Source organism: Diplotaxodon limnothrissa, linkage group LG14, assembly GCF_057381915.1.
Source record: "Diplotaxodon limnothrissa isolate DT_005_m linkage group LG14, D_limnothrissa_male_GT1.1, whole genome shotgun sequence".
Lineage (NCBI taxonomy): Eukaryota > Metazoa > Chordata > Actinopteri > Cichliformes > Cichlidae > Diplotaxodon > Diplotaxodon limnothrissa.
Window position 1 is genome coordinate 25594387 of NC_140609.1, and position 26692 is coordinate 25621078.

The 26692-nt window shown below is 44.0% G+C and overlaps 2 protein-coding genes across 4 annotated transcripts; both read left to right on the top strand.

Moving 5' to 3' along the window:
* Positions 1–2304: 2304 nt before the first annotated feature.
* clasrp (CLK4-associating serine/arginine rich protein) lies at positions 2305–16927 on the top strand. Of its 2 annotated transcripts, XM_085370907.1 has the most exons (21): positions 2305–2394; positions 3478–3617; positions 3991–4088; positions 4180–4281; positions 5840–5919; positions 6077–6161; positions 6254–6390; positions 7027–7123; positions 8248–8326; positions 8409–8482; positions 8564–8605; positions 8699–8887; positions 9232–9573; positions 9653–9838; positions 10896–10935; positions 13534–13594; positions 13743–13801; positions 13930–13976; positions 14058–14143; positions 14384–14408; positions 15884–16927. In XM_085370907.1, exons 2-21 carry the CDS (start codon positions 3519–3521, stop codon positions 15924–15926), a joined length of 1971 nt encoding a protein of 656 aa, XP_085227033.1. In that variant the 5' UTR covers positions 2305–2394; positions 3478–3518; the 3' UTR covers positions 15927–16927. The 2 variants fall into 2 exon arrangements, with proteins under 2 accessions (XP_085227033.1, XP_085227034.1); XM_085370908.1 differs by lacking the exons at positions 14058–14143; positions 14384–14408; positions 15884–16927 and having other exon boundaries at positions 10896–10939.
* Positions 16928–17756: 829 nt separating this feature from the next.
* znf296 (zinc finger protein 296) lies at positions 17757–26692 on the top strand. Of its 2 annotated transcripts, XM_085371405.1 has the most exons (4): positions 17757–17808; positions 20012–20389; positions 24903–25188; positions 25222–26692. In XM_085371405.1, exons 1-4 carry the CDS (start codon positions 17757–17759, stop codon positions 26690–26692), a joined length of 2187 nt encoding a protein of 728 aa, XP_085227531.1. The 2 variants fall into 2 exon arrangements, with proteins under 2 accessions (XP_085227531.1, XP_085227530.1); XM_085371404.1 differs by having other exon boundaries at positions 24903–26692.

The window sequence follows — 26692 nt, forward strand, 5'->3', positions numbered from 1 at the left end:
GATCGTTTGGATAATCCAGCAAATAAAGCATTACAGTAATTTAAACTGTAGTGATATAATCTCTCTGGTGCGTTCGGGGTCTGCCTCCAGCCTCCTCCCGGTGAGACATGCTCGCAAACCTCCTTTCCATGCGGAGCAGTAGCATCTCTAGTCTGATCCCTCCCAGATGGATCCAAGTTACTTTTCTAAGGAGCTGTGTGATTACAGCACATTGGAGAGATAGAATATACTTTTATAAATAAAAGGTATTGTATATAATTTATTCATCCAGGTAAAAGTCTCATTGAGATTAAAATCTCCTTCTAAGGAGAGACCTGTTCAGGCACAAAATAATATAACAAGTAAAGGAACAAATATGACTGATATTCAAATATGCAAAACATTAAAAGCAGTCACACTGACTAAAAGAGTTATTCTCTAATTCCTTTAAAATGGTCTTAAACTCAGTCATATCCAGGTCTGACACTTTCAGCTCCGTTCTGACTCTGCGACAAATATCAGCATGAGATAAATAAGAGGAGTTGAAGATTCTTTATGATCATTTTGTAGTCACATAACAAAATGATGTGTGTTAGCTTTCAGCTTAAAACACAGGCAGACACACAATGAGTAAATATACATAACAGGGAAAGATAACAATATAGATACATGATGTAAAGTTCAGCTGTCTAGTGCATGCCTTGGTTTTTTAATGTATGCAATGTGTGTGTATGTATGTATGAAAATCAGCAACTCCAGAAGAGTTGATTTATACAGAAAAATGTGGTAGTTAAAATGAATATAACAGATTCCCTTTAAGGATTTATTTTAGTGCCCATCCACATGTGCAGCTGATGCACTGACCCAAGGGCACCTGGGTTTGTATTTCTGACAGGGATTCAGGAGAGTTTGACAAATCCACAAATACAAGAAAATATATGGCTTAAACACTGAGTGACTCTCACTAGAGCAGCATTAATGCATGTCCTGGTGCACATAAAGTAGTCATAGACTGGTACAGGGGCATAATACTTTGTAGAAAAAAAAGATAAATTTAATTATTTTTAGCTGGATTACCACAAATGTTTTCACACACAGTTTGCCAGTTCCTTGAAAGTATCTCTGTTTAACTGTGATAACTTCAAATGTGCATCTCTCCTGTCTTACAGGGACATCTTGTGGCCAAATACGGTGCACAACCTTAAAAACCACTGATCCGTTTTTCATACTGAGTTATTATGTAACTTTCATTATGAAGCCAACAGATAATGTAAATAAACTTTCGTTCAAAATAAAACACATATATTACCCTGTTAAAGTTTAAGGAAGGCTTTTTGGAAAGACTAATCTTTGTGCTGGAATAAGGTACTGTTCAGTTTCAGCAATAAAAAGAACTACATTTATTCAAACTTTTAACTATCATAGCAAAGTATAAACTATATCTAAAAAACCCAATTTAATCAATCTAAATATTTATTCATAATTTTTCAAAAGGACACCGAGCATTGTATTAAAACCATCTGTAAATTTAAAAAGAAGAAGAAAGCTGTCAAAATGTTTGTTTGTTTTTTATTTTATTTAAGATAAGATAAGATAAGATAACCTTTATTAGTCCCACACGTGGGAAATTTGTTTTGTCACAGCAGGAAGTGGACAGTGCAAAAGTTATGAAGCAAAAATTAGAATACAATAAGAATAAACACAGTACACAACTGTACAGAATAGAATACAATGAAATATTATATACAGTAGAAAAAATATACAATAAGATAAAAATAGAATACAAATGCTATATACAACTGAGTAAAAATACAACGATGCCAGAAAAGATTATTGCACTTAGTGTTATTGCACATGTGTGGATGTGTGTGTTTGATCAGTTAGTCTTTATTGTGGAGTCTGACAGCAGTGGGGAGGAAAGACCTGCGAAATCTCTCCGTCCCACACCGTGGGTGCCGCAGTCTCCCACTGAAGGAGCTGCTCAGTGTTGTCACAGTCTGCTGCATGGGGTGGGAGATGTTGTCCAACAGTGATGACAGCTTAGGCGCCATTCTCCTGTCACTCACCACCTCCACTGGGTCCAGAGGGCATCCTAGAACAGAGCTGGCCCTTCGGATCAGCCTGTTCACAACCATTTGTGATGCTTTGTATAGAATCTCCTCTGCTGTGAAGGTAGAAGTATTGATGGTGATTATTGTTTACTGTGTTTTATTATAAGGAGTTTTTTTTTTCAAAAGTATCTTCCCATTAATGTTACATACACACGCCTCCCCCGCAGCGCCCTCACAGGCCAGAGCCGGTACTGCAGCCTGTTATATATACGCTAAGGAGGCGTGTGGTTACGCTCCACTCTGCTAACGTCGCTTTTGGCCAACTGAAAACAACCCGAGTGTGTGTTGGCGATTAGTAAAACAGGTACACTGTGAGAATTTAGACCGCGCTGAATGCCCTGTACGTGTGTGTAGATTTCAGTGTTTCGTAGCTGCTTTTTGACTATTGTTCCCAACGCATTTGCAGATCAGCTAAGCTAGGCTAGTTGTGATGCTAGATAGCATTAAAAAGGCCCGGGCTGCATGCGCAGTCAGGCCCGTGTGTATGCTAACAAACTCCTACATCACTTTGATAACACAGACTTTTTTAGCACCCGGCTGAATCTGAACGCTGAAAGTGGGGCGTAGACGGGTTAAAATAACAATTTTTAGGACAAACAGCGTTGTAATGTAACCGTTTTAACTACGTTAATACTGGATAGAAAACTAGGTTAGCTTTTTAGCTTAAGACTGTTTAGCTACTGCTGTAAATTAAAAGTACGTTTAGTGGTGGGAGATGCAGAGGTGACACCTTGATTCACTGTAATTTATGTGATGTACCAATATGAGCGGATATGAGTTTCGTCAAACACTCCGAGAAATGCACTGGAAGTGTAGACACTGATGCAAATTAATTTCAAACGTATACATTTTTGGTTTTTCGTTACACTGAATTTCCCTCACATCTCTAATGTGACGTGTCACAACTTCAGTTATAGGAAGTGACCAATATGCCTCAGTTTACTTATGAATAGACAGACTACAAATAATTTGTGCATTCATGGCCTTTTAATCTCAGACTATGTGCCTGTTGTCTTGTTAGAAGTTTAGACGTCAGTGCGTGATTTTGGTTGTCAAGTGTTTAACAAGGAATCTAGGTAACGATTGCATTGCCTGTGTTTAGTGTGAAGGTTAAAACTGTGAATCTTCGTGAGTCTTGAGTGTTGATAGTGTGTTTGCAGATGTGCTGGTTGCACTCTGTAGTTGGTTCTGATCAGAGATATCAACTGTAATATGTAAGAGATACTTTCTGTCTGTATATCAAGGAAATAACGTGGAGTTCAGAGCTCTTGAAGTGCTCTGTTTATCAAGTCCAATATTTATTTATTTATTTTTAATCTTGCCCCTAACACCCCTTAATCTCACTTTCCCCTGTCTTCCATGATTCTTGCTTGTTTGCCCTGAGCAGCAGCCGTGCCCCGCCGCGCCCCCACCCCTAGCGGAGCCGTCATGTGGCAGGAGGCCCGCAAACATGAGCGCAAGCTCCGTGGCATGATGGTAGACTACAAACGGCGAGGCGAGCGCCGGCGAGAGTACTACGAGAAAATAGTAAGAAACTTTATCATGTAGCATTGCCACAGTGTACCACCGGGTAGGAGTGAGCAGGTCTGGCCTGAACACTCTTACTGCAGGATTTTTTTTTTAAAAAAAAAAGGAAAGATTTGAGCAAATTTATACACAGTTAAGTGGATCCAAACTTTGTGGTATTTTTAAAAACATATGCATATAGTTGGCACAGCTTTCAGTTATCCTCATTGCATCAATGAACCAGTTACTGTTTTAAAAAAGTGTGAAGTTTTAGAAGTTAATTTCCATGGTTGTTGGTTTCAGTTTAATTAAAGTGCTGTGCAGTGTAACATTTTGTAGTTTTTAGATATTAGTCAATGCATTGCATTCTGACAGTTTCATTTTCTTTTGACAGAAAAAAGATCCTGCTCAGTTTCTTCAAGTTCATGGTCGAGCCTACAAGATCCACCTGGATCCAGCTGTGGCACTGGCTGCAGAGAGCCCTGCAAACATGTGAGGAAAATCACAAAATCCACACATAATAAGAGATGAGCCACACCGCAGAGCTTATGATCACATGTTGCCTCATTTTTGTTGTCTGAAGGATGCCTTGGCAAGGAGATGCCAACAACATGATTGACAGGTTTGATGTAAGGGCTCACCTGGACTACATCCCCACCTACACTCCACCTCTGCTCACCACATCGTAAGTCTGAAAGTACTTAAAGTCACATTTTTAACATGGAACCCACATTGTGTGAACATTTTACGGTTATTTATTTACTTTTTTGTTGTATGATTCTACATTGGACAGTTGTGAGGAGATTCACACATTCACCATAGATTGTTGTACATATGCAGTACAGATTGTTATATATTCAACAGTAAAGATAGTTCATTCATATGTTTTCAGTTATTTTTTTGTTTTGTTTTGGGGTTTTTTTTTTTTTAAATTTTGTGGAAACATTTGCTCTTATATGAGGTTGAGCTGATCTGACTTTAGTGGTCAAAAGAGATGGTGACCCCTTTTTTGTTTGTTTGTTTGTTTGTTTGTTTGTTTGTTTTAAGAAAAAAATAGGCTAATTTAATTACTTATATTACAATTTCTATAATAATAAAGCCAAAACACCTGCTGCAGTAGTCTGTAGTAGTAGATTTATGACTCTTCAAGCACAGCTTTAGTGCTTCTGGTGACCCGCTCCTAAGACAGTGGCAGGTGGGGGCTTTGACTGGGGCAGTACATCTGTCCAAACTGTAATGCAGGTGTCCTAAGGTGAGCTCAGGGAGGACAGAAACCACCTGTGGAGCAGAAGAGCAACAGCTTGCATGACCTAGATTCCTAGTATGAATACAGATTATTAAAATGGGTCCTCATGGTCCTCCGGATTTCCTGGGTTTTAAGACTGTGGTCAGTAGGTGCTGGATTGTTGACCTGCTAATAGGAAAGTGAACTGATTTTTAGGCCGTTGTAAAACATTTTGGTGTTTCCCTGCTGATGATGTGTGGTTGTAGCAGTAATCCTGCTCAGTACGAGAGCAGTTGACATTATGTGTATGTCTTTGGACAGTGGTGTGAAGCTGCCAGCTGCAGGATTGACTGAACACCTGAAATAAGGTGTCAGCACAATCCTCAAATGCTGATCATAGCTGTGGTTAGTTTTACAGGTTCACTGTTTTCTAACCACAGGCACAGTCAGTCCATTGATTTCTCAAAACACCACCCATGAGGAGACTTTGTTGAAGATGGTTGCTGGGATGACCGGGTGACTACTCTTAAAACTTTCTCTGATAAATACCCCTCCTATTACATTATAATAATTTAAAAGACTAAAATTAAAAACTAAACTAAAACTGAACCTTTCTATAAAGTTAAAACTAATCTAAAAAATACCAAGCGATTCTGTAAAGTGATGGAAAACTGAATAGAATTAAAGAATTAAAAACAAAATAAAATTTAAAAACGCTGGTCATAGCACAACTGTCTGTTTCCATCTTTATGTGTTGTAATGCCGATTACTTCACTGACTGTTTGTGCTGGTGCATTGAAACTTGTGGTAATAACTGTAGAGTAGCTTTTTAGTAAGACTTCTGGTTCTTACTCTGTGATAAAACACCTGCTGCTCAGTAATTGAACAGGTCATCTGTGAGATTGTATTTTTAGTCATCTTTCATGCTTGGTGAGGAGACAAACCAGTTTGGTGTGGTGAGATTTAGGCGTTCAGTGAGGTGTTTAATGTGACCAACAATCTTCTTTGTCTCATGCAGCACTCCAGAGCAGGAGATGGAGGAGAGAAAGTGTAACTATGAGCGCTACAGAGGCCTTGTACAGAATGACTTTGCCAACAGTGAGTGTTAACACACAAAATCTACATGACTATGTAATGCACTTAATAGTGTTGCACCTGTATTCTTAATGTGACCATGGCAGTGTGTTGACCTGCTCTCAGTGGGTATATTTTGCAGTTGTGTTGTGCTCTTTAAATCCCTCCTGTCCTCCTGCAGTCTCTGAGGAGCAGTGTTTATACCAGATCTACCTGGATGAGCTCTATGGTGGTCTGCCCAAACCAAATGAGGATGAGAAGAAAAAGTATGAACTAAATTTTAAAGTGATTTCTTTATTTCCACTGTGAAATCCAGTATTTTAAGTTGTGTTTATAAATCTTTCCTTGTGTTGTGCAGACTGGCTGAGAAGAAGGCCACCATTGGTTACACGTATGAGGACAGCACTGTAGCAGAGCCTGAGCCCCAGTCAGACAAGGAGGAAGACAATTCAGAAAACAGCGAATCCGAAGATGACGAAGGCATTCCAGATATCGGTGAGCGTGTTTCACTGGAGTAATCTATGTGTTAGGGAAATAAAATTCAGGAGATGACCAAATAAAACATTTAAGAGGTACAGCTGTCCACAGAGAATGTGTTTGATCAGCTTTTCGTCTCTTGGATGTGCGAGAGTTATTCCACAGAACGTTTCTCAGAAGAGACTAAAATCTGAAATTGTCAATTTGACTGTGCGAGCTGGATTTGTGACATCATTTAATGCAGTGCAGGGTTCAAATGGCCAGATACACATCTGTGTAGCTGGACCAGGATTAGCTTCAGACTAACCCTCAAAATGGGCTTCAGCGAAGGAGAAATGTCACATCCCAATGAGAAATTAATGCTGTTGAACCAAGCAATTTAACAGCGTGTGAAACGCTAGTTATTGAGAAATAACACTAGTTATCTTACACTGTACCTGGAGAAGTTTGTCTTTATAAACGTGATCCACTCAGCTGGAACTGCTCATCTTTTCTGCCCGGTTGCAGGTTTTTCTTGGTTATGTGATAATTGTGTTTTAAATGCTGTGAGCCGACGATCTGATCTCAGGTCAGTGTTCCTGTTTAATGCTTGGGTAAGAAATCGACTTGTTAAAAAAATGATGTGTCTGTGTGTGTCTGTGTGTGTGCTTTCAGATGTGGAGGTTGATGTTGATGAGCTGAACCAGGAGCAGGTGATGGACCTGAACAAAATGGCAACGCCATATGGAATGGCTGAAGGAGACTTTGTCAGGTAACATGTCATTAATGACATCATGATGTCAGTGGTTCTTGAAATTTTAAGTAGTGTCTTGATCAAAGTAAAGTTAATATAGCTTTTTGTTTTTAAATTCAGGGTTCTTTTGTTGTTGGGTTTTTTCCTGTGTTTTTTTTATTTTATTTTTTTTTAAGGTTTTAATTCTGTTTAAGTTTTTAGTCTTTTTAAGTATAATTGTATAAACGGCAGATCTCAGAGGTGAGATTTAGGAAAAGAATTTTAGGTATTATTGTGAAAACAGAACTTTTTGAAAGTTCAGTTGACTCAGTGTTTTAGACCAAATTCTTAGTAAACATGTCTGAATCTTTAGGGAAGTTGTGATACATTTTATCAACTAACTATTTTCAGAAGTCTGGTTTTTATTTTATTATAATTTTTTCGGTTAACTGAAATATTTTTTCTAATGTAGTCGTTTTGTTTTTTTAATGTTTGTTTGTTTTGTTTTTTTGTGGTTTAATTTTGTTAACTGTAATATCCTTGACCTCAAAGTTGATGTATTTGGGTTATATTCATTTTAATTACAAGCTTCTGCAGTGTTTTAAGTTCAGCAGATACTGTAAAAATACACACAGTAAAAAAAGGTATTTTTTTGTTTGCTTTTAAATTGATTGACTATTTAGAGGATCTCTTTCAAAATAAGTTCTGTAGAGTAAAGGCGAACTTTGAGCAACATGTTTGTATTCTTGGACTCCAGTGGAGTAGCTTTGTATGGTTCACAGTGCAAAATGAGCTTTTTCATTTTTAGTGTCGTCTTAATTGGCTTTTGTGCAGCCCAAATAAACTAGCTGCTCTCCCGGGGGGGGGGGTAAAAAAAACACTTTCTGAAGTTGGGGAATAAGAACAATTTAAGCCTGAGCCATTGTTCGTACAGCCACTCTTGTTATTGTTTGAAACCATGGCAATGTTTAACGTGAGCATCTGACGTTAAAACATAAACCGTAATGAGTACACTGAGCCGTGGCTCCGACACGAACGCATGTATCTCATGCTGTTACACTGAGGATCGTTGGTTTTCTTTTCTTCACGTTGATGCGCTTCTGTGTTTAAATAATTATTTTTGTGGTTTTTGTAATGCTGTGATTGTGCTACCCATTTGTCAGGATGTTGAGAAAAGACAAGGAAGAAGTGGAGGCCATCAAACATGCCAAAGCTCTGGAGGCGGAGAAGGCCATGTACTCTGTAAGACTAAATCTGCTGAGGGAAGTGTTTGTGTGGGTTGTGTTCACAGGTTTTATAATGTTTGTTTGCTTGATCGTCTCAGGGCCGCCGCTCTCGTAGACAGAGGAGGGAGTTTAGAGAGAAGAGGCTAAAAGGAAGACAAATCAGCCCTCCGAGGTAAATTTGCGTTATTTTTCCGTAATGAACTTCACCGTACCTCAGAACGTGGTTATGTTAACTCGCCATTTCCTCTTGCAGCTACGCCAGGAGAGACAGTCCAACATATGATCCTTATAAACGGTGAGTTCACCCACTTGATTTGTCCTTCCCACTTTTCTGATTGGTTGTCTGCCTCTGTGTGTCTTAACTAAAAAAAATTCTGATCACTTTCAGGCCAGAGTCAGAGTCCAGCTCTGAGTCACGCTCACGCTCACGTACTCCCGGTCCAGAGAAGATCACCTTCATCACCAGCTTCGGCGGCAGTGACGAGGAAGCCGCGGCAGCACCGCAAACAGCTGCTCCTCACTCTGGCCACGCCCCTTCCAACTCGCAGCACTCTGCAGGTCATAGCAGGGGCTCCCGGTCGGTAACTTTCCCTCCTCCTGGTTTTTCTTCTTGCAGTCACTGTTAATTAAAATGACCGCAGCTGTTCGTGCAGAAAGAATATCGATTGTTTTTGTGGTCAGAAAGGTGGATCAGCTTTCAGAGTATCTGACCAAATAATCACCGACTATCAAAAAGGAACTATTGAAGTGTGCATGCGCATAAAGAAAAATCTGATTGGGTATTTTTCAAAGCTGAAATCTGTTATCAAAATTTTTCTATAAATTAAACAACATATTACATTTAAAAGCAGAAAATATGATGTAATGATAGGCTAGGTGCTAGCCTGTATTTATACTGAAACGCTGTCTCTGTTTATTCAGGAGACGAAGGTCATCCAGCAGCCACTCCCCTTCTTCCTCCTCGCACTCTTCCTCTCGGTCCTCCTCTCGCTCATCGTCACATTCACGCCGACCCCGACGAGGACGCGGGGGAAGAGATGGGCGTCGATCCCGGAGTCGCTCGCGGTCAAGGCGGCGCTCTAGGTCCTACTCCCGAGGTAGAGGAGGGAACGGAGGATCGTGGAGGAGACGTGACCGGTCACGCTCCAACGACAGAGACAGAGAACGTGAGAGGGACAGAGAGCGAGAACGAGACCGGGATCGAGACAGGGATAGGGACAGAGACAGGGATAGGAGACGATACTCGGCACGTAGAAGAACAAGGTTAGCTTAATCTGTAAGCAGTGCTACATGAGCTGCCTAACAGAATTCTGTAGTTGAAGCCCTTTTGTCTTTCTATCAGGTCCCGCTCGAGCTCACGTCAGGGCGGCAACTCGAGGAGAGGGGGTTGGAGCAGTGGAGGACATCGTCGTGGTGACAGCGGCAGCCACAGTCCCTCACGAACCCCTAGCCGTCCTCGCCGTAGCCCATCCCCTGCCCACAGAGGGGCCCAGCCTGCTACCATTGCCATCTCTGACAAGTTAAGAAAGTAAGAAGACCCTAAAACACTTTAACAGAGTGTGAAAATGTAAATAATCAATATTATAGAAAGAGCGGTGTCTTTAATATCCAAAATGAAAGCTCCCTGGCCTTGTCAGAAATCTGGAAATATTCTGCCGATCATCCAAACCCTTAATCACACATAAATAAGACTAAGTGTCTCTAGCCTTGTGTCGTCACAGATTCATTTTGGGCTTCTGATGATTTCTTAATGGAGCATAATTCTTCATTACCATCTCTCCAGTTTAATTTTTTCCTCGCAAAATAATCAGAACAGGAGCGAGATCCATTTAAAAGACAAGAGAAATCTCTACACTTCATCAGCTGTCATTTAAATATTTCCTGGTTATTTAAACATGTTTACAAAGACTTTAGTCACTGTGACTGACCTTTTGTGGCCTGACTGCTATATATTGTTCGTCCACCAGGGGGCCTTGCCCCACATTTTAGCAGATGTTCGTCTAAAAGGTGTATTTTTAGGCAAAATAGACACGTACATTTCAGGCTGCTTGATTAAAAACCACCAACAGTTTTCATCCTTTTACTGTTTTTTATCAAACTTTGTAATTTTCCCCGCTCTTTAAGAATGGTTTTGTCTCAGGAAAAGCACACTTTCGACTCATAACTCATTAGATTGGCTAATCAAAAGCTGAACAGCAAGTGTTCTTGAGTTTAATGACACACAAGACAAAAGGTTTGGAGATGAGCTGTGCTATAAAGTGGAAATATAAGTAGTACTTTATTGCTTTAGGGCTGACATGTCTCTATTTACCATCATCACTTTTCAGACTTAAGGCACCTGACTAGGCCTGTGCTGCACCAGTGAACAATAAATAAGTCCATAAATAAGAGTCTTAAAACAGTCAGTTTCAGTGTCACGAAGCCAGAACAATTTAACACCTGTTCTTTATTGCTTTTCACATTTAAAAGCCATCCTCACCCTTCAGCGTTACACCTGTTAGAAAGTCAGTATGCATATATAAATATGCCATCTTCACCTCATCGTGATGTGTTTTTCTGTCTTCTTCTTCTTCTCCTCTCTCCAGGCCTGACACTTCGGGTGGTAAAGAGACGGGAGCTGCCAAAGTCAGTAAGAATTTGATCTAGCTGGGTTTCTTGCTAAAGCCTACGCCTCCCTCATCCCTGACAGGCTGACTTGGTTGTCCACCACACTGGGATGTAGAAGCCATTGTTGCCCACAGAGAACAGTTATTTTATTCTTATCCCCCTCCCCCTAAAGTGGACACGCCCTGCAAATTACACTACAGTATTCTTGCCAGATGTCTAAGTTAATGCTGCCATTTCTTTATGAAGTGAACTTTTATACGTCCTCTGAAGTCTTGATGATGATTTTAATCTTGGTGGTGGATGCATGTGTGCAGTTATCTTTATGCATCTGTCTTTAGTCTAAAATAAACACACTGTGACACATCAAAGGTCTTGAGATGAAGAAGATCACTTCTTCCTCTTATGACAATCTATAAATCAGTAATGAACACGTGAATGACGAACATATTGATTAAAGAAATAGTCGGACACTTTCGAAAGTACAAATGGACACAAAGATCAAAACAACAATTGAGCAAATAAGCAGACTTCCTAAATTTTTGAGCAGTTTCCTTTAAGAATAAGTCATCGAAACTGTTTTGTGAAATGTATTTCTGTCATGGACGACTTTTCTTCTCACTCTTTTCCTGGAAGAGAGGACGAGGTTTGAATACATCCCAACTGTCACACAGTCAAATAGTGTACATTTGTTATCAGCTCGTCTGTTGCCTGCAGCTTGTGACCTGCAGTTTTTCTTGCCTGGCCAGATTTGAACAGCCCAGCGAAGGGCGTGTCGTGACAAAACGCCACTGGCCAACTTTTTAAACTCACCGGACCTGAACTTGCTCTTGTTTCACTTTCTGACCCTCTCTCCTCCTCCAGTCCTTGTTTTTCTTTCTTCTCTCTGGCAGTGTTCGTACAGTTGCAAGAAAATCTTTGGGTTACCATGAGAATTATGATTTCTGCATTACTTACTCATGGGGTCTGATTTCTTAAACAGTTAATGCCTTTCTTGAACACATTGAGCAATCATTCATTTCAATATTTGAATTTTCAACTGCAATAATCCTTCATGTGTTTGTCATCGCTGCTTATGAGACAACACTGAGAGTCTGGGCCTGTTCCTCTCTACATAACTGTTTGAGTTCGTCAGTATTTCTGCGACGTTTGTTTCCCCATTGGCGTTGTTCCTTTGTCCAGGTGTGAACATGGTAATCACACTCCAGGTGTGGACAAAACAACCACATTGAGTCCCTTTGGAGATGGAGGTCTCGATCCAGATCAACTCCAGAGTAGTTTGTGGGACCAGATGCAAATTTGAGCTAAACGTCTTCCCGTAGCCAGGTGTGCTTTGCTTTCTGGGATGTAGCGGAGTAATGCAGCCGTGCTCAGTACACAAACTGTAAAATATTACCCATATAAACATGAATGTTAGGAATAAACTCTGAGTTATCTGCTGCTCCAGAGCACAGCATTTTCTTCCCATCTTAGACACATGTGGCCAATAAGCAGATTGAATGTTCTCACATCTTTTTTTTGGTTTGATTGGAGTTTTCTGTGTGTAAATAAACAAAACTCGTCAACTGATTTGGACCAGGGTAAACTAACTTTAGGTGTGAAAATGCCCTCAAACAGCCCTCCCCAGATGGATTAAGGTCAGGACGATTCTGCCTTGGCTCATCCAAACCTTGAATTTTCTTTGTCTTTGGTTCATTCTGTTCTTGGATTACCAGTCCTCTCCTTGTGGGTTTACATTTTCCAGTAAAATGCTTCGTAATTTGTTGCTCTCCTAACAATCGCGAGGTGTCCAAAACCTGGGGTAACAAGTCAGCCTAAAGCCTAATTGTGCCTCCACCGTGCTTCACAGGATGGTGTTCTGGTTTTTTGGGGTGTAGAGTTTGCAGAGTTGTGGTTTCCTGTGGGGTCACAATTAACCTTATGTCTAGGGAGTCCAGGGATTTTGTTGTTACCCTTGGGTGTTTTCCCCAGGACTATACTCTATATTCCTGATGCTATTTTTGCAGAGAGATAACCGGCAGTTCTCAGTTTCCTCGATTTGGAGACGACCCAAACTTCAGTCTCACCTTATCAATTGGAACGCCTGATTCCAATGAACTTTGGAAGTACTTTTCCCTGCCTGTACTCAGTGATTACCCAGGTTGTTTTAAAATTTTAAATGCATAAAGATTGATCTTCATTTTGAAACCAATCACTGCAAAAATCATAGTAATTCCAAAGTGTCCACAAACTTTTTCTTGCAACTGGTTTTTTTTTGTTTTGTTTTGTTTTTTTTAAACTATATATTTGTGTTCATGTTGTTTTGATCCTGGCCTGTCTCTAAACTGTCCCACAGCAGTTGCAAGCTAAAGCAGCAGTCTGTCTACACACACACACAGAGCCTGTGTCTGTTGTTCCAACACACAAAATGTTTTCAATCACTTGTAATCTGTCACCCTTTTTATCTCCACCAGCTACTGTTCGTAAAGGTGATGGTATTGAATTTGTACAATAGCCCCGGTACCTCCCCCTCTCTCTAACACATGCGTGCACACTGACACACACACTTCTTTTTTTTTTTTTTTTTCTTTTTTTTTCCGGCCATGGAAAGCTGTACTAACACATTTGTGTCACCTGCAGCCCAAGATGACCCCACAGGAACGGCTGAAGCTGAAAATGCAGAAGGCTCTCAACAAGCAGTGTGAGTGCAGCCGAGCAGATCGCATGTGTTTGTGGTTAATGTGCGAATTAAGAATCAGCACTGTGCACAACTTGAAACTGTTGAAGATTTTCTCATATTATGCAAAGTGAAAAAGATGATAAAGATCTTTCTTTTGCCTGATCTGCAGCCAAGGCGGATAAGAAAGCCGCTCAGGTGAAGATCCAGCAGCAGGAACACAAACGACAGGTAGGTAGGTGTGTGTGTGTGTGTGTGTGTGTGTGTGTGTGTGAGTGTGTGAGCATGTCTGAGGTTTAGTAAGACAGAAGCGTCTTTGTCCACCTATTTCCTCTTATTGCTGGTTGTTTACTTTACAGGAGCGAGAAGGCGAACTGCGAGCCATGGCACGCAAGATACGCATGAAGTAAGTCCGTGTTTGTGTGCCTAGCTGGACCGTTTGGTATTTGTGTGTCGCAACTTTCTGACCCTGGCGCTCTGTGTTTAGGGAGCGCGAGCGCCGTGAGAAAGAAAGGGACGAATGGGAAAGACAATATGGGCGACAGAGCCACTCGCCTTCTCCTTCCAAATATGGTAAGGCTTTAGGTTTTTGATTGACAGCAGCAACATGGCTCCTGTGTAATTAGAATGTGGCTTAATGAACATGCAGTGTTTGTTCTGCAGCCTTGCATACTCGCACAGAAGTAACCAAAATATTTAATCAGCTCAGGCTCTGATTTGCTGCCATCAGTTTCTGCTCTGCCAGTTTTATGGGCTTTAAGATGTTCTGGCATGCAGTTGTTTTTCATCACGGCTCTGTCCTCTGTCCCTCAGGCCGAGAATACAACTCGTACAAAAGGTATGTGAGAAGCCACAAGAATCTGCACAGCCACAATGAAGCAGAATGAATTATGTCTTCTTTTTTTTTCTTTCTCTCTGTCTCTCTCTCTCTCTCTCACTCACACACACACACACACACACACACACACACACTGTCTCAAAGGCTCATCACCAGGCCTGCAGACACCGTAGTTAAGCTATTTGTCTTCTCATCAGTTGCAAATTAGAGTACAGATTAGTGTTGAAAAGTCAGACTAAATGCAAAGAGGTCAATACCTTTTCAGGTAGTTTCTCTACAGCCACATGTGTACATCCACAGAGCACTTTATTAGGAACACTATAAGCTCGTCTACCAGTTGGAAAGTGAGTGGATCGATTCCTGACTCCCTCTGGTTATAAAGTGTGTAACTGAGTAGAAAAGCACCATTTAAGCACCAGTCCGTTTTTACCATTTAATACTCAGCTCAGGGCTCCCTTTACTCTCCAAACAGCATCTGTCAGTGGATTCCACATCTTTCTGCCAACACTGGGGGTTCTAGTCCTTTCATCTCAACAGCATTACATAATTTCTGTGTATTGGACAAACGTGCTGTCCGTCTGTAACCTTCATACATAGACGTGGGTCACGTGCTCAGTCTGTTGAGCTCCTTTTTGTGGTTATCTGACCTTTCTCATTGGATCTCCCTCATCTGTCCACAGATATCACTCTGTGTGTGTGTGTGTGTGTGTGTGTGTGTGTGTGTGTGTGTGTGTGTGTTTTTTTGGTTTTTTTTTTTAACTTTAGTGCCACTAGTAATCAGCACTGTGAGAAATATTCAAATCAGCCTCTGTGGCACCAACAGTCATGCCACAGTCGAAGTCCCTGAGAACAGCTGTTTCCTCATTACCTGCTCCTGACCTGTAACATGTTACACACTTCACTGCCACCACGTCAGTGGCCGATTGAGTGCCTGCTTGAATGAGCAGGTTTAAAAGTGTTTCTAATAAAGTGCTCAGGAAGTGTACTTTATGTTTATAACTTGTGTTTAGATGATCAGTTTAGGTCTGAAGTGAAGGCTGATGAATGATTTTGGATGAACATTGTACGGCCTGATGTAATGTGTTATTGATGTCTAGGGCTTGTTTACTTCAGGGATGTTTGTAAAAAAGAAGAACTGGGGCTAAACTACATGGACATGAATGCTTATTTTAAATAAATAAAAGAACTTTGTGCTAAAATTCACAATTTGAATTGGTTTCTAAAACTTTGGATATTTCCAAACCCCACTGACTGAGGTGCAGACACCTCTTCACTGACTTTCTATGAAAGTCATTCGGGTAGTTGGTTTGTAATACTGCTAACGACCAAACAACTGACGCTTACGCGCCTTGATGGAGCTGATAAGATGATCTTCACCAGATTAGAAACAAATTTTTAATCTCACACTAAAGCACAGCAGTCATATCTTTGTTTGTTACGCTGCTCTTTATACTGGAGTCTTTTCTTTTTTCCAGGAGGTCGCGGTCTCGATCGCGGAGTCCATACTACAGATACTGAACGGATGGCTGGACAGCAGTACATCGGTTTCGAGCACATACTATCCAACAACAGCCTACATACAACATGGAAACATGAAGAAATGACTGCTGGCTAATAAACCAACACACAAATCTGCACCTGGATGTTCTCTGGTTTTGATCCTGTGACACCTTCAGCCCTTTTCAGACATGGATTGTTTTATTCACACTTGAAGGTCACACTGCTGCTTTCTGAGAACAATTGTGATGCCTGGCACCTGTAGCCTCAAACACTAAAGGTGTGTACTCACACTTGGCTACAGTGACTAAGAGTGGAATCTCTGTATGTGTGCTGCATGGTGCTTCCCCTTACACACAAGCTCAACATTCAGATTCCTGCTTTTCTTTTAAAGCAGAATTAAGTAAGAGAAGAATCTCTAAATATTTCCTAAACTTAGAAACGAATTTTTGATCGTGTGCAGGTTTCTGTGGTTCAGGCTTTAGTGAGGCGAACACCACAAAGATGCAGAAGGGCCATGTGCCTGCCTGTCCTTTCTAAAGCGACTGCATCATTCGACCTGCTGTGATGAATGTGATGCAGAAGGCTGCCGTGTTCAGGTGAAGGATGTCTGAAAAGGGCTCCAGTCACTAAATACAGTTAATTGGTTTAATTTCTCCTTGTAAAGACAGTCTTGTCAAATAACTAACTCCAGTTTCTCCACTTCTGCATGCTCTCCCTCTCCGTTTCCCTTTCTGAACACTTCCTCTCAGCACGGAGACATTTGTATCTACTACTAAGCAATACCTGCAGTTTGTATCCTCCTCGCTTCACAACCTCCTCCCACAGTTTGGCTTCTTTTTTTAATATGAAAACATTAAACCAAGGAACATTTTAAACGCCTCCTGTGTGACACGTCCATCTGAAACCGCCTCACAGAAAGCCGATGAAGTCAAAGTCGATGCATTTATTAAAGTGGCTGCTCTTTTTGTACCGTCCTCAGCCAGCTGTTGACAAAAGCAGAGAAGTCTTTGTTCTCAGTGATGTGGAATGTTAAATACAAATAAAATTTACTTTGAGTTACTTGCCTTTTTTCTTCTTTGTCTTCATTAATGTGACAGATTATGCACAGAATTATTTACTGAAGTCTCCGCGGGGTGAATTAAATATTTAATCAGGATGAGCATGCTGCATGTATTAGTGTAATGTATCACCATGCATTGAGATATACCGCCTGCAGTGCGTGGAGGCGAACGGTAGGAGGCGACAGCGTTCAGCGCTTCGCTGTCACAGAGCGTCTGTGAAACTTCGGAGGTGTTTTCCACGCTGTTTGTTGAAACGCAGTGAGCAAATAACATCAACAGCTGCTCGCAAGAAAAAGGAGAAATAAATATTTCTCTGGTTCCGGTTTGGTTTCAGAGACACCTGTGGAAAACCAACGAGGTATTTCCTCTGAACTGCAGAAGAGGAACTGGTGTTTGAGACCCAGTAACGGGGTGTGAAAACCCTGATTTAGACGGGCTACTTAAAGCTGTGTAAAACAAGCAAAACCGCGAGAGGTGCTCGGGGAAGAAAAGGTTTTAAAAAGTGACAGAAGTCCGTGTCTGCCGAGCCTGTTACCCGGGGAGGGCGGGGTCAGGGTCGGCGGGGCGGGCGGTGCCTCCTCTCGCCCATGCCCCCTCTTGCCCTCCGCTCGCTGCGGGGAGAGAAGCGTGAACTTGAACGCTGCCTTCACTGCACGCTGCGAGTCCGGGCAGAGGCCACACACCACAGTCTCATCAGCTCGGGCTTCGGACAGTAACTCGGAGCAGGAGAAGCCGGACGGGGTCCGGTTCGGTTTGGGACCCAGAAAGGTGCCAGACGCTCGACGCGATGTCCAGGCGCAAACTTGGAAGCAGACCGCAGCACCTGAGTGCGATTCAAGGTAAGCCCGGAGGGAGAGCAGCGGTAGCGGACGGATGTGATGTTATCGAGGTGAAACGAAAACAAAAATCGAAGTCCCTGCTTCTTCTTCTTTTTTTCTCCTTTTTATTGGGCTTATCGGCAGTTTTGCGCGCGTGGTGTGTAGATGCGCGCTGGCACCGGTTATCGCACATTAAATGATGGACTTTTCCCCCCTCCTCATCTCACAGACTTAAAACTATATTTGTGTTTAGACCGATCTGAAGCCAAAGCTGATATTTAATCCCGTGTGCAGCCTAACAGGCAAATATTTAAATAAGAACTCCTAATGTTGGCGTTGTGTTTGTCCTGATGTGCATTGTTGGTGCAGCAGTTTCCACAGAAGAAGGACCGGTTTACTGGCACGCTGCTGTCAGCGGCTACAGGTCCGAACACGATGATTAATATTTTCAGGTTTGAAGATGATCAAGTTTCTCGCTCGGTCTCTGTCTACTTTTGAGAAGACATCACCTGCTGAAAGTCCCTCCAATAAAAGAGAGAGACTAGTCCTGCTTCAAACTATGCAGGAGTTTCTTTTAATTAAATGATAGGTTTAAATAAAGCATGTTAAATGAGGGTGGTAATTTAATCCCGATCAGATTAATCAAACATTAAAGTTTATTAAAGGAAAATGGGGGGAAAAAAACGTGATAACTGAAAGGAAATGGGGACAGAAACTTAAATACCATTTGTTTTTTACAGTTCTCTACTGGAGACCAGTCGTGCATGTCTGTTGTGACCACAGGCCTTGACTCAACCCTGCGTGTGTGTGTGTGAGTGTGAGAGAGAGAGTGTGTGTAACCGCGCCTTGCAAGTCTGCACAAACAGCGCAGGCCTGAAACAGGAAAGGTGACATTTTTGAGTAACAACTGGCGAGATCCGACTTCAGACTGTACTGTCTGTACCTGTCCTGTGTGCTAGCCAGCTCAGCCTGGGCAGGTGGATCCAGTCCAGTCATCAAGGTGTGCCCACGCTGTGTTGAGCAATACACCGCTGACCCCCCTCCTCTCTCCCCCCTTCTCCTCGTCTCCAAAGAGCTCTGTCTGGTCTGAGCTGTGGGACTAAATGAAGAAATACCCAGAGTTTACAGATGGCTCTTCAGAGGTTTGGGTCTGACTTGTTTGCCACTGCTTGCAAACTGCACTTGCGTTTCAAAGTGCTAACCACATAAGATTTATGAGAGTTGAAGTTGAATCAGATGAGCTGTCCTTTACATGTTTGCGAACTTTAAAAAAGAAAAAGAAAAGAAAAACACAAGGGCCGCAGCTCTTATCTCAAACACCTTCTGCCACTTTTTTCTTTTATTGCAATCCACTTCCTGTTGAGAAACTCTCGCTGCCTGTGGCTGGTAGGGCAACATTTTATTTTGAGTGAAAGGTGAAAGGCTTTGCCTTCGCCGCTTTTTTAATTCACTGCTCCGGCGTGTCAGCACTCAGTCAGTGGCAGTCCTGTTAACAGGAGGTTGAAGTTTCTGCTGAGATGGACAGATGGTGCTCCTCTCTCGCTCGCTCTCTCTGCAGCCTCAGCGAGCAGATCTGTTTTGCGTTGGTTAAAGGAAGTGGTCAGTATTGGCTGAGCAGATTGGCCTCGTTGCTTGAGAGTTTACAACTGAAACTAGCACTTTCAATCACCACGCCTGCTTGTTGTTCCATTGAGGTCAACTGTACATTGTAAGTAGGCTAATTTATGAGAGCGAGGTCAGAAACTTGTCAGCAAGTCCAAATGAACGAAGTGCTCTCTGATTATATCAACCACCCAGCTGCTTTTGATGCAAAATACAGGTACATCTTCCTTTCTCTCTTTATATAGATGTGTGTATATAGGCAACTCGCTTACAGACTCTAGGGGCATAAATTGGTCATGTGTATGGAACATAAAAATAAATGCACATTAAAGAAACGCTTCAGAGAAAGCTGGTTGCTGTGGATGTTTTATAGACACTTTAAGCTTCCTGCACTTGATAAGAAAGAGGAATTGCACAGTTACACTTGCATAGGAAAAAAAACTGAGTGAAATGCTCACAGGAAGCAGACACTGATTGATATTTAACCCCAAAGATCTTCATTTAACTCTCCGACAAGAAAACGAGACGACCTGAGAAGCCGTGACTCTTTTACATGTGGCTTCTTGTTTTAATTGATCTCTCTCTCTCTCTCTCTTTGTCTGTCTGTTATCTCCTGCCTCAGATGCCACCGATATGCCTGATGAAACCGGCTCATCAGGCGACCACCACCCACCCCTTCCTCCCCCTCTTCCCCCAAATCTTCTTCCTCCGCAGGTCCGGGCTCCTGACCAGGGTCGCGACCTTCTAACCTGCGGCCAGTGCTGTCAAGCATTCCCCCTCGCCCACATCCTGGCCTTCATTCAGCACAAACAGGGTGGCTGCACCGCCCGAAATCTCGCCTCCAACGCCGCGCCACCCTCGCCCGCCGGCCGAGCGCGGCAGCATGTTGCCAGCGCCGAGCTGGGCCCCGGCTTCATCGAGCTCAGGAGAGGGGCAGCCAGGGAGCCAGTCTGGGGGGAGGAGCCCGGCGTGAAGGTGAAGGCGGAGCACAGCAAAGCAGGTGAGCTCTTGGAAGAAGCAGAAGATGATGGCAGGTTGCTAATTAGTGACTCTGGGGGGGGGGGGGTTTGTTGTTTTTTTTTGTTATTTTTTTTTCTTTTTGTTCTTTCAACCGCCGCCTCTTCATTTAACAACCGTTCCTCCTCCCTCCCGAGTCCAGCTCATTAACTAGCCGTTGCCATTAGCAGACCTGAGTTAGTGACGCGCAGGCTAATTGTGTGGAAAGGATAGGCGTCAGGAACATTCGGAGGGCACTCAGGGTCCCCGAGGGCTCCACGCTGAGCACCTGAGCTCCTTCGCATCTCCCTGACTGTCAGTCTCTGAGGTGGAGTGGCCAGGTAAACATGTTTCTCCCTCCCTGTCATTCCCTGCACCCTGGACCTCAGAGACTGAATCCACATCTCCAAACCCCCCTCCACCCACCCCCCCAAAAAACATGAACACACACACAGAGGAGCGTGTCTCAGTATTCAGTGTGTTTTCCAGAGGGCGGCTGAAAGGCTCCTGTGTTAAACGGTCAGAGGATGCGAGGCAGGCAGATCGTGCTGGTTTCCTCGCTGTCATGACACTCTAACCGAGGACATTGCATCATGTGCGGCTCCTCTGCCATCTCCCGCTGTTCTGCCCCAGGCCGAGCCACCTGAGCTCCAGGGAATCTCCCTCTTCCTCCTCCTGCTTTTTCTTCATCTCACTCGTCTTTCTCCCTCGTCTTCTCCTTTATTTCCAGAGTCCTAACCCATCCCTCTCCTCTTCTTTCAATGGCACCAATTTTCTCTCCTCCTGCCTTACTTCCTGCTTTCCCTACTGCTGACTAAATGATCTTGATCTAATATTGTGTCTTTTTTAGGGTGGAGCCCATTAAACTCAATCAGAAATTCTTTATTTTCTTTCATAATTTAACTGAGATCCTTTTTGAAGAAGGGCTCTTCGTGTCCAGGTTTAAAATAAACAACCAAAGAAAAAAGAAAAAGAAACGTGAAGGCCACGTTGTAGCTCTCGAAAACGGACAGAGCGTCTCGCTGCAGACGCGTGTAAGGTGTGAGTGCCCCCTTTGCACATTTTGAAACTCTCTCTGCCACAAGTTAGCAGTTCCTTCCTTTGTGTAACGCTCAAGGGACGGCTGCACGCACCATTTCCGTTTGTCCACAACCCCTCTTGTTTTGTTTCTTCTGTTTCAGTGTGCTCACCTCTCTTGCTCTGCCTCTCACTCTGAGGCACAGAAACACACCGGTTTAGTAATTTGGTGGCCTGCAGGATTATACAACAAACCTAACACGTGCATGAGGCGGAAGTGGAGAGCACGACAACATGTGAAAAATGCAAAAGAAGAAAAGCTTAGATTAGATTTTTTTTTTTTTTTTTTTTAATTCAAGAATCTAGGTTGCTGCTTGTTTGGACATAAAAACAAAGTCTGAGCTGAAATGTGCAGAGTGTGTCTTTAATTGGGCGTCCGGCTGGCCCTGAAAAGTTCTAGTTGATGTTTTGGTTTTACTCGAGCGACGAGCTGTTTTTCTTTTTTTATTTGTGGTAGAGAAATTGAACATCTGACAAGATGACTGAAAGCGAAAGAGCAGTTATCCCACAACAGACAGGTCCTCCATTTATTTTCCTGCATTCAAGAGCGGAGGGAAGGGGGTAGAGCAGGATGGATTACTGAAGAGCCGCGTGCATCTGTCTCATTCCTTTTTATTTATTCTCCTTGTTTGTTTTTTTTTTTCCTCCTCATCACCCACCCCCTCCCACCAACATCCCCCCCCCCCCATCTTCAACACACTTTCGCTTTGCCCTCTTTCAATTTCTCGCACCCCCCTCTCCTCTCTTCTTCCTCTCTTTTCTCCTCCCTCCTCCTCCCGAGGGAAAAGAGATTCTGCCTGCTGCTCGTTAGTGCTCCCAGCCAATCTGCATTTTTAATTAGTAGTTATTGCTTCTGCTTAATATTCAAGTGCTACCCCGGGCCAAATGGGAATCCTTACAGGGAAAAAAAAAAAGAGCGAGGAGTGAGCGGGGAGAGAGAGCGAAGGAAAGAGAAACCGGCTGGGTATTGTGTTTCACTCCAGGACCCCGAGACAAAAGCCCCACCACCACCCCACCACCCCCCCTCAGGGAAAGATTTGGAGGGTACTGGGGGGCGGCGGGGTGAGGAGAGCCGGGGTTGGAGGATGGGTCTCAGCTCCAATCCGAAGGGGTGACATATTTTTGTGGCATCTCTCAGCCCCCCGTACTACATTATAATCTTTTTATCTCATTTTCTTTTTATCTCCTGAGCCCTGACCTACCTATCTCCCTCCCCTTCTTCTTCTTCCTTTTTTTTTCCTGCTCCAGCTCCTCACCCTATTTTTAAAAGAAGTATCACAACTTCTCCTGGGTTTCTCCTCAGGCTAGGTTAAAGGACTCGAACACCGCAGCTCCTGTCGTCTCCAGACAGAGGGGATGGCGAAGGGGGGGGAGAAACAGTTGCTCTCTTTTTCATCTTCACCCCCCCCACCCCCTCTCCCCCTCCAGTAAAATACAGAAGGATTTAACTTGAGGAAACATGAAAGAGGCTTATACCAGAGTCGGCTTTGAACCTCTCCAAAAAAAGAGAAAGAGAGGAGAGAAAAAAATAGTTTTTTTTTTCCCGCAATTTGGGAATCTTCTCTCCAATTTTGATTTATGCAGAAAGGCCTCATTTGTCAAGCAGGCTGAGTCAGAGCCTGATTTACATAAAGCGTTCGTTTTCTGCGTTCTGCTAATTAGCAATTTGCAGCTTAATTGGAGAGTGGCTCTCGGTGAGGAGACAAAGCTATCCACATATAAAAATATCTCCAGATGTACTCTGTGACACAGCTCGCCTCGCTGTTGGACTTCCAGTTTCCGGATCCTGATTTCTCTTTCTTCAGGTCGCACTTTTGCCTCCCTCAGTTCTTCCTTTCCTTAGTTGGGCCTTAGGTCTTCTCATCACCTTTAATGCATTTAAACTGCAGCAGTCTGTCTGTACTACTCTTCTTATAGTCTTATACTGTTCAGTTTAATCGCTTCAAAGCATCTTTAAAAGCAGCCAGGACATTAAAACCAATGAGAAGTTAAAGCTTTACTGGGAAAAGAAAACTTGAGTCCTGGTACTTGTGTGGGCGTCAATTTGACATCTAAAGGAGGCTCAGGAGGTAAAGCAGGTCATCTACTAATCGGAAAGTTGGTGGTTTGATCCCTGCCTACTCCAGTCTTCATGCCCTTAGTCAACCCAGAGTTGTTCCCAATCAGTTCATCGGAGTTGGATGTTGGACAGAAAGCACTACTTGTATTAATGAATGAGAAATGTATAAAGTGTTTTGAGCGTACAATTAGAGTAGAAAAGCACTAGCACTCCCTGATGGCAGAAGCCTCTCCCTCCCACACACAAAGATCTGTAATTGTTCAGGAGCACAACATCCTCAGTCCGATCAAGTATCCCTAGGACGTGCCAGAACAAGCCCAATCCACCCCAAGCCACAACCCACAGGGTGCAGAAATACCACCTGCTCATGCCCAGTGGGTCACATGATATCAGGTGAGTGGTTTTCATGTTGTGGCTAGTGGCTAGCCATAGCCTATCAAGCGGAAAGATCCCTGGTTTGATCCCGGGAGGAGACAAATCTCTTCGGTGTTGTGTCACAAAGTGTAAAAAAAATCTGTTGCACCAAACATGCAGAGCTGCTCGCTGTCGAGACCTTCGTGTGAAAAAGGGAGCGGCCGAAAGTAGCTTTGGTTTTAATGTTGTGGGTTATCAGTGGCTTTTTATGTTTAACCCTCTGAGGTCTGAGTCATCTTCCGTGATGACCCTAACCCTCTGAATATGTTATCTTTCACTCTTTTAAAAAAGTTGCTCTGCAAAATTTTAAGTCCAGTAGCCCAAAGTCTTTGAAACTTTTTCCAGCTGTCAAAATGAGTTTTTTAAATTTACTTATTTAAAGCAGCAATGAGCCAGTAAACAATCAGGAACTAAAGATATATTTCACTGAGAAGGTGGTGGAGACCAAAAGTAGAGCTCGAAGGACAGACACACATGTGCAGGACATGCACGTATCCGAAATGTTGTTCCCCCACACGTGGGTGTGCACCTGGAATAAAATATAATTAATACATTTTTAACCAAGAACAGAAAGCTATAAGAAAATGAGATACAGATATGAAAGTAAATAAGGTTTTAAGTGTAAATATGAAAGTCAAAATACAATTATTGATGCCTGTGTATAAATTTATGGGGTGTTAATAAAGATCCTTATTGCATTATTGCAGAGAAGGTGTCTGTGTATCTGCTGGATGTGTGAAGTGTTTGTGGACACTAAAGCAGTGGTTTTCAAACTGACCTTGGATCCATTTCTGCTGTTAATGATTGACCTGACTGAATTGAATGATTGATCTTTTGAGAACCGCCTCTTCAGGTGGCTGCATGTTTGTCCTGTCCCGCGGTGGGTGCTGGACACTTTTAGCTGTACTCTTAGTTAGCGTCCTTTATCAAAACCACTAACTCACTTCTGTTTGGTCTGTGTTTGCAGTGCCAGAGGAGCCCTTGTATTTCATCTGCCAGCAGTGTGAGGCCGTCTTCCAGTCCGCGTGGTTGCTCTTACAGCACGCTCAGCACACGCACTCCTTCAGCATCTACCAGGAGGATGAGGGCGACGCTGTCATGGAAGGAGGAGGAAGTAGGGATCTTAAAGACCACAAAAGTGCTGCAGCCATTTTGGACCCACGACACCTGACCCAAGCGCTCGCTTCAGCCTTCCAACCCTCCGTCCCACGTCTTGGCCGTTCCCGTCAGTCCCACGGCCCCCTCTCCTCCTCGTCACCTGCCTCCTCCTCCTCTTCCTCCTCCAGGAACCTGCAGACTTTGAACTTTTCCGTGCGGCTCAGGGAGCTTGCCGAGGTGAATAACAACACAACAAGTGGCTTCCCCGGAGGCCTGGTGCTGTCGCCCTCTTCTTCTCCACCGGCAGCTTCTCCTTTTCCTCAGACAAGCGCCCTCCAGGCCGACTTCCACTGTGAGCTGTGTGACCAGAACTTCCAGTCCCTCCGCGCCCTCTCCGCCCACCGCCGGACTCACGCCTGCGAGCGGCCTTATCACTGTGGTGTGTGCGGCCAGGCGTTCGCCCAGAGTGGCCAGCTGGCTCGTCATATAAGGAGTCATCACCGGGAGGCCGGAGGAGGAGGAAGTGGATATGAGTCTGTGGAGATGGTCGAGGAGGAAGGAGGGAGGCAGGGGCCAAGAGGTAGGCTTCAGATTCAGCCAGTGGGAATTACGGGGAAGGGAGACCTGATGGTCCACATCCCCTCCGAGCTGGACTTGACCTTCCCCAAACACCCATCCTTGGCTTCAGGTCTAGTGCTGCTGCCCTCTCAGGTCAGACCACCAGAGAGGGAGCTGCTGAGGCTCTACCAGACCACCAGAGAGGGAGGTGAGGAGGAGACGGAGGTACATGCAGAGGCTCCACACACCTCGCCTTGCGCCAGCCCCTCTGAAGGCTCGCTGGAGAGCGGAGAGACGGGCGGCAGCGGCGAGAGCGGCATCGCCAGCGGAAACTGCACTCCAAAACGTCCTGAGGTGAGCGACAAGGTGCGAGGTGTGGGAGAGTGGGAGAACGAAAGAACGAAAGAGATCATCGAGAAGGAGTGGAGCTCGGCCAAAGTCAGCGAGGCAGTGCAGGAGTGGCAGAGGGACAATGAGCGGAGGACCGTGACGGGAAGCGTGAGCACAGCAGGCAGCGGCGGCGCGTCCGCTGGAGCGCCAGGGAAGAAGAAGAAGGACGAGGCCTGCGAGTTCTGCGGCAAACAGTTCAGGAACAGCAGCAACCTGACCGTGCACCGCCGCAGCCACACCGGCGAGCGGCCCTACCGCTGCGGCCTGTGCAACTACGCCTGCGCACAGAGCTCAAAGCTGACGCGCCACATGAAGACCCACGGAGCCCAGGGCGCAAAGGCGTCCTTCTTGTGCCAGCTGTGCGCGGTGCCCTTCACCGTCTATGCAACACTGGAGAAACACCTGAAGAAGGTTCACGGCCTGAGTCACGCCAGCGTGGGAGCATATGCGCAGGCCAGCGCCGCAGATACTCTGGCTGCAATAAAAGCAGGGGGAAAAGCTGCAGCGGTGGTGAAAATGGAGGAGGACGAAGCCGGATTGGATCAGATAGAGATGGAGAACAGAATGCAGAGTAACATGTCCAGCACCATGGAGGTGGAGGAAAGGCAAAGCCAAGAGTACATGGAGAGCAGCAGGAGTCCAGCCATAGCGAACGACCTCCCGCCTGAGAGCAGCACGGAGGCCCCTTTAGCTTTGACTCCTGCACCCTGA

Excerpts from the sequence above, each read along its gene's own strand:
- clasrp (XM_085370907.1), top strand. The coding sequence starts at position 3,519 with ATGTGGCAGGAGGCCCGCAAACATGAGCGCAAGCTCCGTGGCATGATG. Across the intron at positions 6,162-6,253 it reads AATGAGGATGAGAAGAAAAA|ACTGGCTGAGAAGAAGGCCA; the intron begins GTATGAACTAAA and ends TGTGTTGTGCAG. Across the intron at positions 9,839-10,895 it reads ATCTCTGACAAGTTAAGAAA|GCCTGACACTTCGGGTGGTA; the intron begins GTAAGAAGACCC and ends TCCTCTCTCCAG.
- znf296 (XM_085371404.1), top strand. The coding sequence starts at position 17,757 with ATGTCCAGGCGCAAACTTGGAAGCAGACCGCAGCACCTGAGTGCGATT. Across the intron at positions 17,809-20,011 it reads GCACCTGAGTGCGATTCAAG|ATGCCACCGATATGCCTGAT; the intron begins GTAAGCCCGGAG and ends CTCCTGCCTCAG. Across the intron at positions 20,390-24,902 it reads GGCGGAGCACAGCAAAGCAG|TGCCAGAGGAGCCCTTGTAT; the intron begins GTGAGCTCTTGG and ends CTGTGTTTGCAG.